Source organism: Polistes fuscatus, unplaced genomic scaffold (genome assembly GCF_010416935.1).
Source record: "Polistes fuscatus isolate 324 unplaced genomic scaffold, CU_Pfus_HIC Scaffold13, whole genome shotgun sequence".
In the NCBI taxonomy this organism is placed as follows: Eukaryota; Metazoa; Arthropoda; class Insecta; order Hymenoptera; family Vespidae; genus Polistes; species Polistes fuscatus.
In genome coordinates, this window is record NW_025113031.1 from 2,554,368 (window position 1) to 2,573,261 (window position 18,894).

Below are 18,894 nucleotides of genomic sequence, written 5' to 3' on the forward strand. Positions count from 1 at the left end.
TGATGCGGGGAAAAAAAAAGTAAAAGAAAGATTAAAACAATCCAAAAAAAATATTAATATTGAAACATCTCTCATCTCGTTTATTTTGAATTATTTTACACATGCAAATGCACCGCAATGCACAATATATACATATACGCATACATTCTCTAGTTATATTCATCACATGTATTTCACGAGAAAGTCCGATATGAATTATTATTGTTATTATCATTATTATTATAGATATAAAACCCTTCACATTGTTTCGTTTTCCTATTTTTTATTTCTCCTCGTATTAAACGAAGAAAGAAACCAAAAAAGGGGGGCAGGGAATATCGAATTATAAATCTTTCTCTCTCTCTATCTCTATCTTTCTCTCTCTCATTCTCATGCTAAAAAAAATCGACGTGCATTTTTTATCGAACAACACCGACGGGGAAAAAAACATAAAAAAAACAAAGAATTTAAAAATGAATACACTTCCTTCGGTCTTCCTCTCTCTTTCCCATTTCCCTCCCCCCACTTCTCCCGCATGGTGCGAACGTTTATAACTTTTAATAGAATAATCAAACATTCGGTGTTTGTAACGAGGATAGGAAAATTTACCTTCGAGAGGATGGGAATGTAATCACACTTTTAATAACTGCACCCGTGCACCTGTACGATGCTCGTGGCATTAAAAAATAAAAAGAAAAAAAGAAAATAAAACAAATAAAAGATAAATATACATAGTAATATAGCATTTCAAGGGGGTCTCATGCATACAGTATAGACATACAAAGTCCATTGAAAGTCAGGACAAAGTTTAATTGAGATTATATATTGAGAACAGGGGAAAAGAAAAAAAAAAAAAAAAGAAAACAAGAAACAAAATTATTACATTCATTTTTAAACAAATTCGACGATCCAATAACCAAAAATTGCATATTTAATTAACGCAATACATGTATTTATAATTAAAAAAATTTTGCATATATATATTTATGTAAAATTTACGTATAACATTTTACGATCAATTTCGTTTCGCATATTTGTTCGTTACGATTTTTCCAATATGGTAAAAAAGAATGAAAAAAAAGAATAGTTTCGTGCGCAGTAGTACTATTTTTTATTAAATAAATAAATAAAAAAAAAAAAAAAAGAAAAATAAAGGGATAAAGAAGAAAGATAAATCTATGTAAATCCTTTGACGTATCTTTTCATGCTCGTTGAGTTTCTAGGCTAAATCGAGTAAAAAAGAAAAAACGAGAAACTAAAACGCGAATGCGTGTACGTGTCCACACAACACGCATACATTTATATATATATATATAAATAAATATAAATATGTGTTAGGGTTGAAGGGTTCAACGATGCGTTTAATCGTACGTTATCTCCGTTGAACTGTCAAGTGGCGTCATAAACTCGTAGCATCCTTCTGTCATAAATATATGAGATTTAGATGTCAAAATGTAAAACGAATGCCCGAACGAATGAACGAGGGAGGAAGCTGTGAGAGAGAGAGAGAAAGAGAGAGAAAGAGTTATAAAGTGAGATAGAAAGAGATAGATAGGTAGAGAGAGAGAGAAAGAGAGAGAGAGAGAAAGAGAGAGAGAATTGTACAGGACCGTAAACGAGTGTGGCACGTGTCGGATGTCGGCCGTGTTCGTCGATTAACCCACTCGAAGCCAGTCACCTCGTAAAATCTCCATTCTCGTTTGCTATGCCATCGTAAAACACGGGATGACTTATTTATATAATGTAAAACCTCGTCAAAATGATACAATACAAATTTGAAGTATCACCTCCTTCAGCTCTCTTTCCAAAAAATAAAACCTCTGGATCTTTTAATAATTAATTTTACTGTTAATTCATATTTTTTCTTTATCGACCTTGTTTATTTTTCTTATTTATTATTATTTATATTATTATAATATATATATATATTATATTATATTAATATAATATATAAATATATATTATTTATATATATTTTTCTTATTTATATTATTTATATTATATACTTATTTATTCTTCTTATTTATATTATATAATTGAATGAATTTCTTTTTCTTAGGAAATAATTTATACGTTGATATTACATTACGTTGAAACAATTAATTAGTATTAAATTTTTTGCAACGAGGTAGTCATCAAAGAGAAAGAGAGAGAGAGATTCGATGAAAATTCAGGAAATTGTTAAAGCAACCCGTTTAAATTACATTTGTATGTAAGAAGAAGAAGAAATATCCGTGAAAGTTAAAATACAAATTCCGCAGTGCGGAAATAGTACGCAAGATATTATACCGAGTGATTTGAATTGGTGTTTCGTTATTTAGGGTTTCATGAAATATCTCGCGTTCGGCGAGAAGCTACGAAACACGAGTATCGGTAATTACGATTTATGTCGGGGAATAGAAAAGAGAGAGAAAAGAGAAAATAAAAAGGGAATAGGAAGAGAAAAAGAGAGGAAGGAATAGAAAGAGAAAGGGAAAAATACGAGAAAGAGAGTTCAATCGACTCTACGTTTAAAACCGATAATTTCACGCTGGTTGAACGCGAAAACGTGTACAATTTGCAGAAACCGCGGAAAATGGAAGTGCGTAAATAAATGAAAAACAAGGGGAATATAGATTAAAATGCCGCTTTAAAAGCAAAATGTACACACCGAATAAAATTTAAAATATAAAAAGAGAGAGAAAACAGAGAGAAAGAGAGAGTAGTTCTATTAACAAATTGGTATATGTCATTTTGGAAAACAGGTTTATTTCCCCCTCGTGTTATCTTATAATCCATATTGCAACCGCGTTGCATATTTTATATACATTATATATAAATATATATAAAGTAACAAATAAATATTTTACATATAAATTGAAATAAAAGATTCGGTTGGAAGATATTAAAAAAAAAAGAAAAGAAAAAAATTACAAAGTAAAATCGAAGGGACGAGTATTTTTTTTCGTAAATTTCATACGATCCGTAATTTTTTTTCTTATAAACGAATATAAAATTGTTCGATAAGTGTAAATTTTATTGAAATTTATCCAACTTGTAATTTACGTTGTTAAATTTTGTTTCACTTAGCATTAGAATATATATATAAAATATTAAACGACCATATAACATTCATTTTCTTTGATCTTACTAATATTAGTTTTGAAATTACATCTTTGAGAGAGAAACATATGAAACAGTGTGGATCAAATACAACGATCTTGCGTTATGCTATACTACTTGTATTTTAGTATTTAAATACGAATATGTATACGTAAGTATATAATATGTAGGAAAAAAAGAAAAGAGAGAACATACGCAAACTCAACGGAGATAACTCGTAGGGGTACAGCACAGCATTATACCGGATATTAAACTCGGTCTTCTCTGTAACAAGAACGACAACGGATACAAGTATAACCAGAAAAAAAAAAAGAAATAAAAAAAAAAAAAAGAAGTTACTTAACCTTTCGGAAACATACGATTTTTCTCCTTTGAACCAACATTTGCAAAACGAAATTTTTCTAAACTTTTCTATCAAGTACGACTGACGAACAAAGGAACGACAGATGCTTTTAGATTAATGAGAATTCAAACGTGTGTCATCTTTTCATCTTTTACTCTCGATTTAATATCATATATTAATATTTATAATTATCATGGAAAAATATTCCGCCCCCGCCTCCCCCCCTTATTCTCCTCGTCTGCCCCGTTTTTATTTAATAATAAATTAAATGAATATCAAGCAATTTTGTTAAAGTTAAAATAAAAATGATAAATATATTACTACAAATTATTAAATATTGTAGTACAAAATGATATCACGTAACGTTGCCCTTTCATAGAATAATAATAGTTAAAAAAATATAAAACCACGTAGCAATTATGTTAAAGCAAAATACGAGAATGAATGATAATAATACAAATGATCAAACAGAAAAACATATAATATCATCGTCGGAATGAATTATTATTTTCTATCTCTCGCATTCGTCGCTTAATTAACAAAATTTCTATTATCGCGTGTAAAAAAGGGAAGGTCTTTTTTTTTTTACTTTCCTCGAAATAGTCGAATTTTCTCCGAACGCGTAGGCGCGCGTAAAAAAAAGAAAAAAGAAAAAGAAAAATAAAAACAAAATTTTCTCGTTATCGGAGAAAAAACCCTAGCCGTGGGTTATATTCGTAAGGGCAATATTTAAGTTAATAAGAAAATACGTAAAGCCGTGTCTGTAAGTTAACGATAAATGCAAAAAAAAGAAAAAAAAGAAGAGGAAGAGAAAAAAGAATATTCTCCCGACTAACCTTAGGTGTGATAGGAGAAAGCTTACATAAATTTTTTTACAACTACAACTAAAACTACCAAGACTACACCTCAACGTCGTGGGTAGTGATCTCGTCGGTAGTCTTTTGAAAAGTCTCGAGAACGGTGGACCCAACTTCTTTTCCACTTCGTTATTTTATCCTCCCTCCCTCCCGTTCCCACCCGAACCCCCCTATCCTTTCCACCACCACCACCACCACCACCATTACTACTAGCTTTTCCAGATTCCTCTCGCATATACAATACTCATAACAAATGCGGCTAACTAAGCGCAAAAGTAGGCGAGCCTTGCGAAAGCCTATTACGGGGCTCGATGTTTACGACCCCGAGGAAACTTGGCCGAGTTCTGGTACACCACACTTTACAAACTCGAGAGTACAGTTTCGTCGACGTAACTATATACTTACATACATACATACATAGATAATATATACATACAGGCGAGAACGACGACTATGACGACCACTGTGAGTCATTTCAAACCTACTCTGACAACCCTCGATCTCCTAATTAACATACTCTTTCTTCTTCTTCTTCTTCTTCTTCTTCTTCTTCTCATTCCTTTTCTAATCTTATCTTATCTTATTATCTTCTCGTCTTTGTGTTATTTGTGTTTTTTCTTTTAATTCATTACACGCCAGATTACGCGATCTACAATTTACAAATGATATCTAATTGAGCTTTCAAATTCTTTCACATAATGATTACAAAATTTATCTTACCGACAAATTTCTTCGCAAATTTTTTAATCGACCCTCGCAGCGATACCACGAAACGAATGAAAAATCTTTATGCTAGTTTGCGATTATTATCTTACATCTAGTTTACCTGATGAAAAAATTCAGAACACACGTTAGATGGTAATTCTTTTTCTTGGATTTTTTTTCTACGCTTTTCTTCGTAGGAAGAAATAAGAAAAAAAAAAATAGAAAAAAAGAAAGATCGTCAGGATTGAAATCGTATCCTGGAGAAAATTCTGGCAAGGACTTTCCTGCGAACTCGGTCGAGACCAATTTGCTTCACGTATGAGAAAATCGAAGTGTACGTGCGTGCGTGTGTGTATGTATATATATGTGTGTGTGTGTCTGTATGTTCAAGAAAGAGACAGAGAGACAAAGAGAGAGAGAGAGAGAGAGAGAAGGAGGTTAATTGAGTCGTTCGTAATGAGGTTTCGATCGAGAAATTTCTAACCAAGGAGAAGAGAGAGTCAGAGTAAGAGAGAGAGAGAATAAGAGAGAGAGAGAGAGAGAAAGGGAGACAATAGCGACGTGATTCAACGTGCTTGCTACTCAAGGGTACTCGTGTGGTTGAAATATTAAATCATGTTATATTTGCGACGGCCTGCCGCTACCCCTTATAATTTGCACTACCACCTTTCCTCCCTCCCACCCTTTCCCACCCTTTATTTCTATCTTTACGTATCTCTCTCTCTCTCTCTCTTGCTCGCTCTTTCTCCCCCACTCTCCCTTAGAAAGTCTGTGGACCGTTTAAAGCCTTTTCGTTGATCATTTTCCACTTTGCACTTAATTATCTAAATTCTGCTTGAAGTATTTCATTTAAGAATTTCAATTACCTCATCGTCCATCATATTCCCGTTTACTTTCTCCTTATTATATTTTTTTTTGTATATTTCGTACATTATTTTTCATTATTTGACTATTATTATTATTATTACGATATATAATATTATATACTCGTATAATATATTCGTGTAATCTTTTCTTTTGTTTCCAGAAGTACATTGATTGTTTTTATTTTTTTTCTTTATTTTCTTTTTTTTTGAATAATTAAAGAATTTTTTTGAATAATTAAAGTTCAGATTATGTAAGTGTTTCTTTTTTCCTATATTTTTCGTAACATTCGATAATTCAATTATCGACAACTGATACGTTAATTTGTATAATAACGTAGTTGAAAATAAAGAAAATAAAGGAATTTGATAATGTTCTTGCTAATAATACAATTTCATCATCGAGCTGGAAAATTCAATTCGATTTAATTTACAAGCCAACGATTGGAATAATGAGAGAGACAGAGAGTTTAAGAAATAATCATTGTTCTTCTTCGAACAGTGATTGCATTCTCTTTTCCTAACTCACCTAACACCCCACCACCCACCCACCCAACCCACCTTCCAGACATTCTTTTATTCTACGCCCTTTATCGATCATTAATTAGTTCGTGAAATTTTATCATTTTCCCGTATTTGACCAACTTACAATGGAATAATTACAATTTCATTTAAGAATTTGCTGTGCTTCTTGGTTAATATGATATAATTAAAACTTTGCTTTAAGATTTATAAAGTAGAATAAGAAAAAGAAACAATATATATATATATATAAACAAAAAATATCGGTTTTCGTATTTTGTTTGTATAATTAAATTTCATTAATAAAACGTTTTATCATTGTTGATTCTATTACATATTATAATTATTTAATCTCTTTTATAATAATTCCGTTTTCATCATAAATTCATTGTTTAGTACTAATCATTTAATATGATACACGTTTAATTAATTATGAAATAGTATATAATATATAATATATTTGTTTTGTGGAAAATGAATTATTATTATTATCATTATTCGTACTAATAATTAATAATATTATTTGTAAGAGAAACTCTAACAATATAGATTTGATTTGACTCGAATATATAGAACGTTTATGTCATTGAATTAAAAAAAAAAATGATAAAGAAAGTGACTAAAGTTAATAAATTGTTTGAATGTTTCAGATTTTGGTATAACGACGGGTCGACAAGAGGCTAAATACCCGTGTGCCTTTGTTTTCAACAGCAACGAGACTCGCAATGGTACATTTGCATCACCTAATTATCCAGGATTGTATCCACGTGATACAGAATGTCACTACTTTTTCAATGGCCAACCGAACGAGCGTGTACATCTTCATTTTCATTTCTTCGACGTCGAAGGAGTTTTACCGTAAGCATAATTTTTCATTTTCTTTTTTATTTTCCTTTTTTTTTTTTTAAATCGACAAATAAAAAATATAATCATAATTATATTTTATACACGAGCACAATAATACGTTATACGATAATTATTAATAATTTCGATACATTAAATAAATCGTAATGTATGATTTTTTTGTAATTTTTCCTCTTTTTTCTTCTTTTTTTCCTTTTTTATTTACAATCAAAGTCCGCGGTGTTAATTATCGGGCCAGAATTTTATGGTTATAATTATAATATTTTACAAAGGCAAACACATACGCGTAATAATGCGGCCGATAATTATGATAATGGTCCAACTCGTAAAATTTCTACAAATTTATTTGCTAATTACAAATAATTTCGATATATAAAATGTTGTAAATCGTAATATACATTCTTTTTTTTTTTTTCTAAATTTGTTTACTTACAATTAATCTGATGTCATAATTACCACTGCCATAATTATAATACATCAAACACACACACACACATATATATATATATACAGGGCGGTTCACCAATTATTAGCACCTGAATATTTCCGTTATTTGTTAAAATATAGACAAATATTATATACAAAACTACTACTACGACACGAAGAGAGTTACATAAGGTGATATAAATAATTTTTACGTGGGTGAAAAGCGTATGGAAATTCTCAATTGGGTCACTTTACATTTTTTTTAAATGGATTTATTTTTTATAAATAAAAATATAAATAATCAATAATATAGGGGAATAAATCGTAAGATATACTTTGATGATAACAAAGAATAATTTAAGGGGGTAATATTAATTGTAGAATTAAGAATAAATATGTTCTTAAAATAATCGTCTTTGGAAGTACCCTTTTTGCAAGGACAGTTAATAACCTTTCAGAGAAAGAGCGTTACTTTAAAACCAGGCCAATCGACTTATCTAACGTCTTCTTAACGTGGTAGTACCTGTCTCTCTCTCTCTCTCTCTCTCTCTCTCTCTCTTTCTTGGATAGAAAGAAATAAAACTGCTTCGAGACCTTTATATAAAGCTATAAACGAACGCATCGATCCTGCTTCTTCTTCCTGCTTTAAGACGCACACGTACACCAATTTATCTTTAAATCCAGATGGATTTACTCCGAGTTCGTTCGTTCGTTCGTTCGTTCGTATTTTTTTTTCGAAACTGATTAAAAATTCGATCCACGTACGACTGAATTTTATTTTTATTTTTAACACGCATTCGAGATTGATTTATTAATATCTCGGAAATTCATTTTTTTTCCTTATTTCTCATCATTTTTCAAAATTCAACCAAATCTATAATAAATCATCGAATTTTCGTTAATCATTCGCGAAGAGATTAGAAAATGTCATATTTTGTTTAGATATATATATATGTTATGGTTAATGTAGTAATACGGTGATAATACGGTAGCTTAAGTGATCTTAAGTTCATGTTAAGTGAAACAAAACATGACAGGTGTATATTCTCGTACGATTATGAAATGATTTTTCACTTTCTCAACTGCATTACTATAAGAACTTAATCTTCCAAATTTTCACGTGTTTCACGAATTCAATTATTAATAATTAAAGATATATATATTATGTTATTCTGTTATTATAAAGATCACCATGGTACTCAGTTTTTTCGTTAAAAGTTTAGCTGATTTTCTACCTAGAATATACGTGTGTATATGTGTGTGTGTGTGTGTGTGTAGAAAATTCTGTAAAAAAGGGATAGACAATGGAAAGGGACAGGATACGTGAGAAAGTAAAAAGTTCGTCTACACATATGTGTCCACAACTATAGCACGTTCTCTTAATTGGATCGTATTAAATCTACGGGATTATCAATTACCTGACTGTACCTTAATACTTCGTTCATTATCAAAATTCTCTAATTAACGATGTTACTCCGATATTATTTTCATTGAATTTTCTAATAATATTAGATACGTTCTCAATTTTTCCCTGGCAAATTTTTTATCTCGAATATGTGTTCATCATTTTACCCCATTGTAACTTCCAATCATTATTCTTATTATTTTATATGTCAATAATTATTATTAATAGCAATATATATACTAATAATTTGGATAAAAAATTCGAAAAATATATATACATAGTATACGCATAGTAACACATAGTAAACGATAGAAAAATGATAGTAATCGTAATTATCGTTGGACAAATGAAAGTCCAATTAAAGTAAGTGCACCCTTGGTATTACTTAATCGCATTTCGTCTCGTAGATTCAGCGTTAACTCACGGTAAACAGTAAGAGATGTATGTAGGTAAAAGAAATGGGTGCTTTTTCTTTGAGAGAAAAAGAAAACGAAATCCGTTCGTTCGATCGAGTGTTCCTTTCTGTGGTTAAAAGAACAAGAAAAAAGAACATTAAAAAAATAATAAAAAAAATTATTCCGACAAAAAAAATAATAATCTAACCGATCGTGTGTAAAATTGTAATATAAAGTACGGAGCAAGCACATTATTCGTGTTCTTTTTCTTTTCTATTGTTTTATTTCTATTTGAGAAAACGTAGACAAAATACTTAAATCAAATATACACCATAAATCCTATTTGCAATATATAAAACTATAGATTCAAGTATCGATATTTCTTTTCACAAGTTCATAACCATTTATGCTTTCTCTCGATGGATCTACACTTTCCAAAGTGTCGGAAAATACCTGTAAATCTTACTTATCCGTACTATTTATCTAGCAAAATGTTTTCCCATCCTTAGTTTTAAAAAAGAGAATGTGAGAATACTCGAACGTATACGAATCATCGAGTTCTTTGTTTTCAAACGAGTTAGACCACTTTAGCCACGTCACGTCCTTATAATTCTTCTTTCTCACGAATAATATAACTTACGAGAGTAAGGGGGGAATGAAATTGTTGCTTATTTTCGTGCAAGTGAGCAACCAAGCAACCAACCAACCAACCAACCAACCAAGCATTTCTACCTCGATACGACTCTCCTACGTAAATGGTAGTAAAAGGAACACGAAGTAAAATATATGCCAGGAAATTACATGCCCAGAAAGAGAGAGAAGGAGAGAGAGAGTGAGAGAGAAGGAAACAGAAAGAAATAGAAAGAAAGAGAGAAACGAAGAGAGAGAGAGAGAGAGAACGAACAGCCAGTGAATTTGCGAATTTGAATAAAAGATATAGGAGAAGAGAAATAGAGAGAATGAGAGAGAGAGAGAGAGAAATAGAGAGAAAGAGAAAGAGAAGGAACGTACAATCTTTTTACATAAAATATGAGTTACATCTATCAGTCTCACCGGGTATCGTCTTGTTTTATTAGTCCAAATAGACGATGTCAATTTTATATACGTATATATCTCTATATATCTCTATATATATAGTGGTAACTATATAGAAAATAGTTAGGAGTTATTTACGGTACACATTATTGATTTATCGTTTCTCTTCAGTTACGACTACTAGTTCACGTTACGAAGTGACGCTTTAACACAGGAACTTTAAATTGAAAAGCTATTTTCAATGAGGGAGAAAGAGAGAGAGAGAGAGAGAGACAGAGAGACATATAGACAGAGAGAAAAAAAAGTTTCTTACCTTATGCTAAATATAGTTATCGATATCACGTTTGATTTTTTTCTTTTTTTTTTTGTCTTTTTTTTTCATTTATTAAAATATATTTTACTTTTACACCTCTTGTTTCCTTTTTTTTTTTCTTTATCGACGAGAGAGATAATATTTAAAAGTGATTAACTTAAAGCGAATAATAATTATGTGCGACGCGTGAAGATGTTTTATTTCAGCCCGTTTAAAAATTCATTTCAACGTACACGCGATGGCGTTATAAAACACGCGGGTAAACATTTCGTAGCAGGGGAAAAACGAGGTTTGAAATGTTTCCCTTTTCCTTTCCTTTCCTTTCCTTTCCTTTCCTTTCCTTTCCTTCTTTTTTTTTCCTTTTATTCTTTTTACGACTTTTTTTTTTTCATTCTTTTCTTTTCTTTTCTTCCTTCTTTACTTTTTTTTATTTTATCTAAACTTTGTAATTAAATGCATCCGCTAGACGGTCGCGAAGTTACAAACACTTTCTTTCCTCTTCTCACCAAACCCCCTCCCCCGGCCCGCAACCGTTTCCTATCTCTTCGTCTACAAAACGCGAGGGACGGGGGTGCGATTAAAAAAAAAAAAAGAAAAAAAAGATAGAATGGAGTGCATGGAGATGGGGAGGGGGGTGAAAGGAGAAAAAGAAAGAGGTAAAATAAATTACGAGAAAGGCCGGCTTGCTCATTAGCATAATTACGACTTACAGATAGCGACGATAGGCTCTGCCGAAAGCAACAAAAAAAAAAATTGAAAATGACAACGGCAAGAAGAAAGAGAAGAGAGAAAGAGAGAGAGATAGAAATAAATCGGATTTATCGAAAATACCTTGTCTATATGGATGTGCGTTTCATATAATACATGCGAAGCTTTAAAAGTTTTCTGATTAGCGAAAATATGAGATACGAACCGTGGTAGCGTACCTACTTGCGTACACGTGTATTAAAATTATGTTCACGAACAGCCAAGATTGGATTACTTATGGGATTGCCGTTCCATAAGCTATGAAAGCCATTCGGGAACAGCCCTAGGAAATGTAGGAAGAAAAATCATGTTGAATTTCTCTTGGATGCTCTTCGTCCCAGCCCCCTTCAACCGAACCCCTTCCCCCTGACGCAACCCTGACCTCCCCCCCTCCCTATGAGAAAAAGGTGGCTTTTTCGTTTTCCAATCGTTCCCATAAATTCGAAGAGAAACGTGGCTGCCGCCATTCCAGTTATTTTTCATCGTGATAAGTACAAGAACGTAGAAAATATTCGCCCACGTAGAAATATAATTTGTTTTCTTTTTTTTCTTCTTCTTCTTCTTCTTCTTTTTGTTAACTTCAATCAATTTTTTGTTCGCATCGAAATTCGTCCCATTCGCAATTTGGGATTGTTTATTTAATGAACGTGAAACGTTATCTTTCTTCTCCTCCCGCGTCGTTTCGTTTATCCCCAAAAACCATGGTCGCGGCAAAAAATGCATACAAAAAAAGAATATAAACGTGAGAGAGAGAGAGAGAGAGAGAAAGAGCGATAGAGGGATAGAGGGTGAGAGGAAGAGGGGGAAGAAAAAGAAATAAAGAGAGAGAAAATATATGTGGATGCAGCAATTAACGTTTGTACTTCTTGTGTTCGTTACATTTTTCTATTTTCATTTCTATGTATATCCTATGTATATCTATGTCTCCCTCCCTCCCCCCCTTTTCTCTCTCTTTCTCTTTCTCTCTCTCTCTCTCTGTACATGTGTATGCGTCGTGAAACAGTTGGAAACAGGTCGTACGTGACTTTTAGAACGACAGCTCGTTATTAGAGACTTTTGCGACGTGTAAAAAGTCAAAGTAACGAAGTTAACGATGTCCACTGGCATAGTCCATGAATTTCTACTACCCATCGGATATATAAACGATATTTTGTTTAAACTGATCGAATTGGGATGAAGCGAGTTTATCGAGAAATCATTGACTTTATTACGTTGTTTCCTTTTTAAGCATACACACTTTATAAAATATTTTATTTAATTCGTACCAATGAGAGAGATCGACAAAAATATTCTTTATATATATTATATATTTTTTTTCTTCCTTCTTTTTTATGAATCGAATTATGTAATAAAAGTAAAGAAAGAAAGTGAAAGAAAGAAAGAAAGATAAGTAATAAAATCGTAATAATTTCTATAAGGAGATATGAATTTTTCAAATAAGTCAGCAATATCGAATTGAAAGGATATATTACGCAACGTAAAAATACACATTCGGTTGGTGATAGGAGAAATCGATAAAACCTTTTCCTTCCTGTGACTACTACTACTGGCGACGGTGGTAACGAGGGTCGTCGACTTGTGCACGAGTATAATAACGCTCGGAAAAATATGTACGTTCCCCTTCTACTATACTATACTATACTATACTATACTATACTATACTATACTACCTCCTTCTTCTCGCTTTTCGTCCTGTCGTTCGTTCGTGTCGCTGCATTACACCCGTAATGCCAAGGCAAAATCCGTAAGAATTTGTAGCTTGCAACCCCCACCTAAAGAAAGAGAGAGAGAGAGAGAGAGAGAGAGAGGAACGAATGTATAACAAATAAAAGAATATACTACTTTATTTTCATTTTTTTCTTCTTTTTCCTTTTTATTTTTACTTTACCTCTTTTTCCATTCTCAAGTACACGATGATTTCGTTTCTTCCCATAAGTATAAAGTTAAAAGAAAAATATATAAAAAGAAAATGTTCTAATTGTTAATCGTGTACATTCATCTAGTATAACGCGTGTTCTAATTTTTTATTTATTATATCTTCTTTTGTTATAATAATTTATATATTCTTCTAAAAATGGGAAATTCAATTAAGTTCAGTTGAGAAACATATATATATATATATATTTAATAAAGAAAATTAAAGAGGAAAATGAACACCCACGCACGAGAACGAACGACACAAAGAAAAAAGAAAAATAATATAATAAAATATTATTTCTGTCTATCTCCTTGCATTTTATTATGAAAATATGTAATATATATGCATACGTATATATATATAAATTTTTATATGAAAGGTCTAGATTATGTTCCTATATTTACAGAATAGACAGCACATTTTCTGCGCGTATGCGGTATGCAATGGACCGGTCGATGATGAATGTCGCTCGTAATACCTAATGTTCCGTGTATATACGATCTCGTAGGGCTTAAATCGAAATTAAATTTTCGCCTCGGTGCTGGCGATGATGGTACTTCTCCTCTCTCTCTCTCTCTCTCTCTCTTTCTCTCTCTCACACACACACATACTGAGAGAAAGTTAATCCGTTTATTACGAGTTTTGCTAATGCGAGTTAGAAAACAATATATTCTTTTCCTTTTGTTAACAATTCTTCACTTTGTATTTTCTTTTTGTATTTTAATTTTATTTCATATCCTTTATCTCGTTATTTCCGATTCATTTCTTTCCAGGTCTCCAATTACGCATCGAAAGTTCGAAAGAAACTAATGAACAAATTAGCGTATAATCGAAAATACATTAATTAGAAAGTAAATTTAACGTATAGGATATGGTTAATGAATATAGTAACTTTTGTCGTAATAATTTCTAGTTTTATTTGAAACTCCCGTTCATTTGTTTTAATCCTACCCGTTTAATCCGACCCCCGGTTGTATTACGTAAAAAGTTACTCCCCCGTATGTAAATATCTCGTAATATTTTTTTTTTGTTAACTCGGCAATTATTCGTTGGATCCCACCACACATCACGCGTGATTCGTTTTAATATCCCAAATCGTAAATAAATAATAATAATAATAATAAAAAAGGTAATTAATTGTGTACGGATTAATCGATCGTTCAATTTTATCGTTTTGTTTCGTTTGTTTCAGATGCGAAGCATTGACAGCCAGCGATTTCGTCGAATTTTCCAATTACATGGCGAAAGATCGAAAATATTCGAGACATTGCGGTCAAATGAAGGAATTCGACGTTGACAGCGACAGAAAGTTCTTTCGTGTAACATTTAAAAGTAATGACCGATTGGACGGCACGGGGTTTAACGCAAGTTACGTATTCTTAGACGAGGAAGAAAATTATACGGTCAAAGCACCAACGAACGAAGCCATACTCATTCGATGTAAGAAATTCTAATTCTAATATTAAAGACAAAAATTAGAAGAACAGGGGGAGAGTAGGGTAGAGAGTAGGGGGAAAGAAAAAGAAAAAGAAAAACATTCGTATAAATTTCTAACGAACGATCAACGACCAAAAAAACAGAAAGTTCATTTTACTCGACGAATATTTTGTTAATTCAAATCTATACTCGCGATGAAAAAATAAATAACGAATAAAGTTTCTCTAAAGTGAGAGAGAGTGCGCTTTACGTATAATAAAAAGAAATAAAGAAAGGAAGAAAAAAAATAATAAAAAGAGATAGAAATATTCGAGATGGTACTACGCGTTAAAGAAAAAAAAAAGAGAAGAAAAATATTCGATCCAAACGGAACGGAAGAAGATAATATAATGATACTCTTTATCATCATTATTATCATCGTCCTGTTGTAATCATCATAAACATTATTAAAATTGAAATATAATTTTAGCAATTTTGCGAGAGAGAGAAAGAGAGAGAGATAGATAGATAGAGAGAGAGAGAGAGAGAATTTCGAGAACGAGAGGGAACAAGCTCAATTAATTATTTACTTATACGCGATGCTAATTAACTTTAGTCGTTTTGTAATCGTCTCCTATTAAACGAAATAGAGATCGACGCTTTATCATTTACCAATCGCGTAAGTGTGCGTACGCACACACGTGTTAGACTATTTCACCCACGCGTATTCTATTTCAAACGTTTCCCCTTCATCCTTTATTATGAATTTATTTAACAATTTGCATGATGATGTAATTATAATACGTCAAAGAGACCTTGGAAAATTCATTATAGACACATCTATTCATTATTGGCTACAATACTCGTTTTAGCAAAGTACCTGTAAATTTTACAATCGCGTTACCGTCTCAAAGTGAGAGAGAAGAGAGAGAGTGAGAGAATTATTTAGAGAATTAAAAAAAAAAATCTACAACCGAAGGAAAAAAAAAATAGAAAAAAAAAGAACACGTCGGCATTTCATTTTTATCAAAGAATAATAACCGAGTGGTATCTCTTCTTCCTGGGGCTAATATTTTAAAACTATGATCGAATTCGTTAAACTTTTATCTCGACTATTTTGAACCCATGCATTTTTATCTTTAAACCGCAAATAATATTCTCGCATCCACCTACGTGAAAACACATTTACTTTCTTGTTTCTATTATTTTTTTTTCTCTCTCTCTTTTCTTTTTTTTTTCCAATAAAAATTATTAATAAATGAAAAGGAAAGAAAATAATCGTGTCTCTCTCTCTCTTTTAATAAAAAAATGATTTTATACGAATATAAAAAAAAAAAAAAAAGTATTGAATAATAACAACGATCTGTTTGTAAAATCGACGGGGACAAAAAAACTTGTAATAATAGACGACGAACAATATCGAACGAAAATCGAATTTAAGTCAGGTGTCGAGGTAATAATAGACGCGTGAAAGTTAACTCAACAGTTTACACCAGACTAACAGGAAACATATAAAGAGAAAGAGAAGGGTGGTGAGATAGTAGTGGTGGTGGTGATGGCGATGGTGGTGATGATGGGAGGAGGAGGAGGAGGAGGGGGGGAGTGGTGAAGTTTAGGAGTAGGCCACGAAATACAAGAAAATCCAACAATGGCAATTACCTTTCAGTTCGCTAAAACGTTGTCTTAACTACAAGTAATGAAATTACCTTACTCCCTGCTTTCTCGTTGTTTCGAAAACAAGTTACAAGTAGAACGCGTGGCTCTTAAGAGAGAAAGAGAGAATGTGTGTGTGGGTGTGTGTATGTGCGGGTAAGTGAGAGAGTAGATTTGAGATCAGAGAAAAGCGTATAGTACGTGGTAGAAGCGATAATATCGTGAACCACGGGTATTAACACCCACCTCCCCTGTCTTCTTTCACTACCACTCCACCCACACCCACAAGGTGCACCACCACATTGTTGACTGCAATTTCAATATCAGACCTGGCGTTATTAAGCTACGATATGTTTCGTTGAAAACTTTCATATAATTGTATAGCCAACGGTTATAACTTTTAACCCCGGGTAAATATGAAATATCATTTCCATTTTCACCGACTTTGTATTTGCATATATGTATGTATATATGTATGTATGTGTGTGTGTGTATTTTTTTTCTCATTTCTTCTTTTGTTTCTTGATTTCTTGTTTCTTTATTATACATTATCTTCGCGAAGCACTCCAGGTCGGGAGAGGGGGGTGGGGAGATTTAATTTCACTATTTATTAAATAAAATATGAATATTAGTAGAACATTTGAAACGTGAGTATTTTCAAATGTAAATTAAATAATGAAAATACATTTTCAATCCATTATTATTTTCTCTTCATCGAATGCATTTTGTTGGATGGATGGATGGATGGATGGATGATACTTTTCATTAATCTTCCTATATATTTATCGAATATAATAATTAGCAAGTATTTTAAATAAACACGCACGTTTTGTGTGACTAATATTTCATTTAATAATTAACAAGCACGTATCATACGTACGTATATTATTTCTACTTATGAACGGGTAATCGGTATAAAAAAAAAAAATACGATTGTACGAAAACACTTAGCGAGATTTAATTAATCAACGGTAAATAAGGATTACGATAATTCGTAGACGAAGTAAATTGATCAGAACGTACTCGTCTCCGTTTGGAAACGATGAAACTTGTCGAGGAATTTGCTTTAGAGATGATATAATGATACGTAATAGGGAGAGAGGGTGTTGAGTGGGATTGAGGGTGTTAGGAAGGGGGGGGGAGGTTAGTAGAACTGGCGTTATCGAGAACGTGTAATAGAACTAAACGTCAGTTAGTTTGTGTCTCCTTTTTTTTGTTAAAGGTACTATGGTACTCCTGTTCCTTACAAGTGTCTTCTCTTGGCCTACTTCGCCTTAATCACGATCGCACTACTTGTGGATGGGTTTTGGCTCAATTTACAAACGAACTAGACAACTTGGAGAGATCGAGAACCATCTCGAAGTCAGTCAGAATCCAACAAGCCAACTGGGGCCCGCCGTTCTCTCTCTAACTCAACAATACAATACTACTACTACCACTATCCAACAACATTAGCATCAGCATCCTCATCTCACCATCCAACCAACACGCAACACCCAGTGTTCTCCTACTACTACCCACTTCGCAAACCCTCAGGAGTGTGTAGCATCGAAGAATGTGCCTCTGCTGCTACTACTAATGCTACTGCTACGGTTGCTGCAATTGCTGCTGCTGCTGCTGCTGCAGTTACTCCGTTTGCGTCAATGGAATTGCCAAAAGGGATATAACATCACCGAAGAAGAAAGACAAATATTACATATTTCCCAAATTAGATTCATTTGGTACATAACAATTATCTCATATATATATGTATACACATATACATAATACCATACATTCGTATCATTTCTATGTAATATGTTATATTTATGCTATATGTTCATATATATAATCTCCTATACATTATACAATAATACTGTATATGTGTATAGTAATATATATGTATAACATAGTATTCTAATACGAGATGACGTCCGTTTGAGATATATCCAAGTGACACGATCGCTCCTAGGGAGAGATAACGAAATAGAGAGAGAGAGTGAGAATGAGAGAGAGAGAGAGAGAGAGAGAGAGAGATAGAGATAACTATTGGCAATAATCTGCAATTCCAGATCGCTGTATAATTCGTGGATAACGATGGACGATCTTGTTGTTAGGAGACGACAGGAATTTCACAAGATAGTTTATGATGTCACATCAAAGAAGTTATTATTATTACTGCTGTTTCTGCTGCTGCTGCTACTGTGTCGTATATATATATATATATATTAGATCTATTCAATTGTTATTGTTATTATTATTATAATTATTATTATTATATTTATTATTATTATTATTATTATTATTATTATTATTATGTTAGCAATGAATTTAGAGATACATGATATTCCATTTAACCGCAATTCACAATT

General features: G+C 32.2%; 1 protein-coding gene across 2 annotated transcripts in view; it reads left to right on the plus strand.

Moving 5' to 3' along the window:
* LOC122513824 (suppressor of lurcher protein 1) overlaps positions 1-18,533 on the plus strand; it is a 335,671-nt gene extending 317,138 nt beyond the window's left edge. For both annotated transcript variants that reach the window (XM_043630302.1, XM_043630303.1), the window contains 3 exons: positions 7,022-7,229; positions 14,667-14,914; positions 17,766-18,533. In XM_043630302.1, the coding sequence (XP_043486237.1) occupies positions 7,022-7,229; positions 14,667-14,914; positions 17,766-17,821 (512 nt within the window). In that variant the 3' untranslated portion in view covers positions 17,822-18,533. The remainder of the gene's footprint in view (positions 1-7,021; positions 7,230-14,666; positions 14,915-17,765) is intronic.
* Positions 18,534-18,894: the final 361 nt, after the last annotated feature.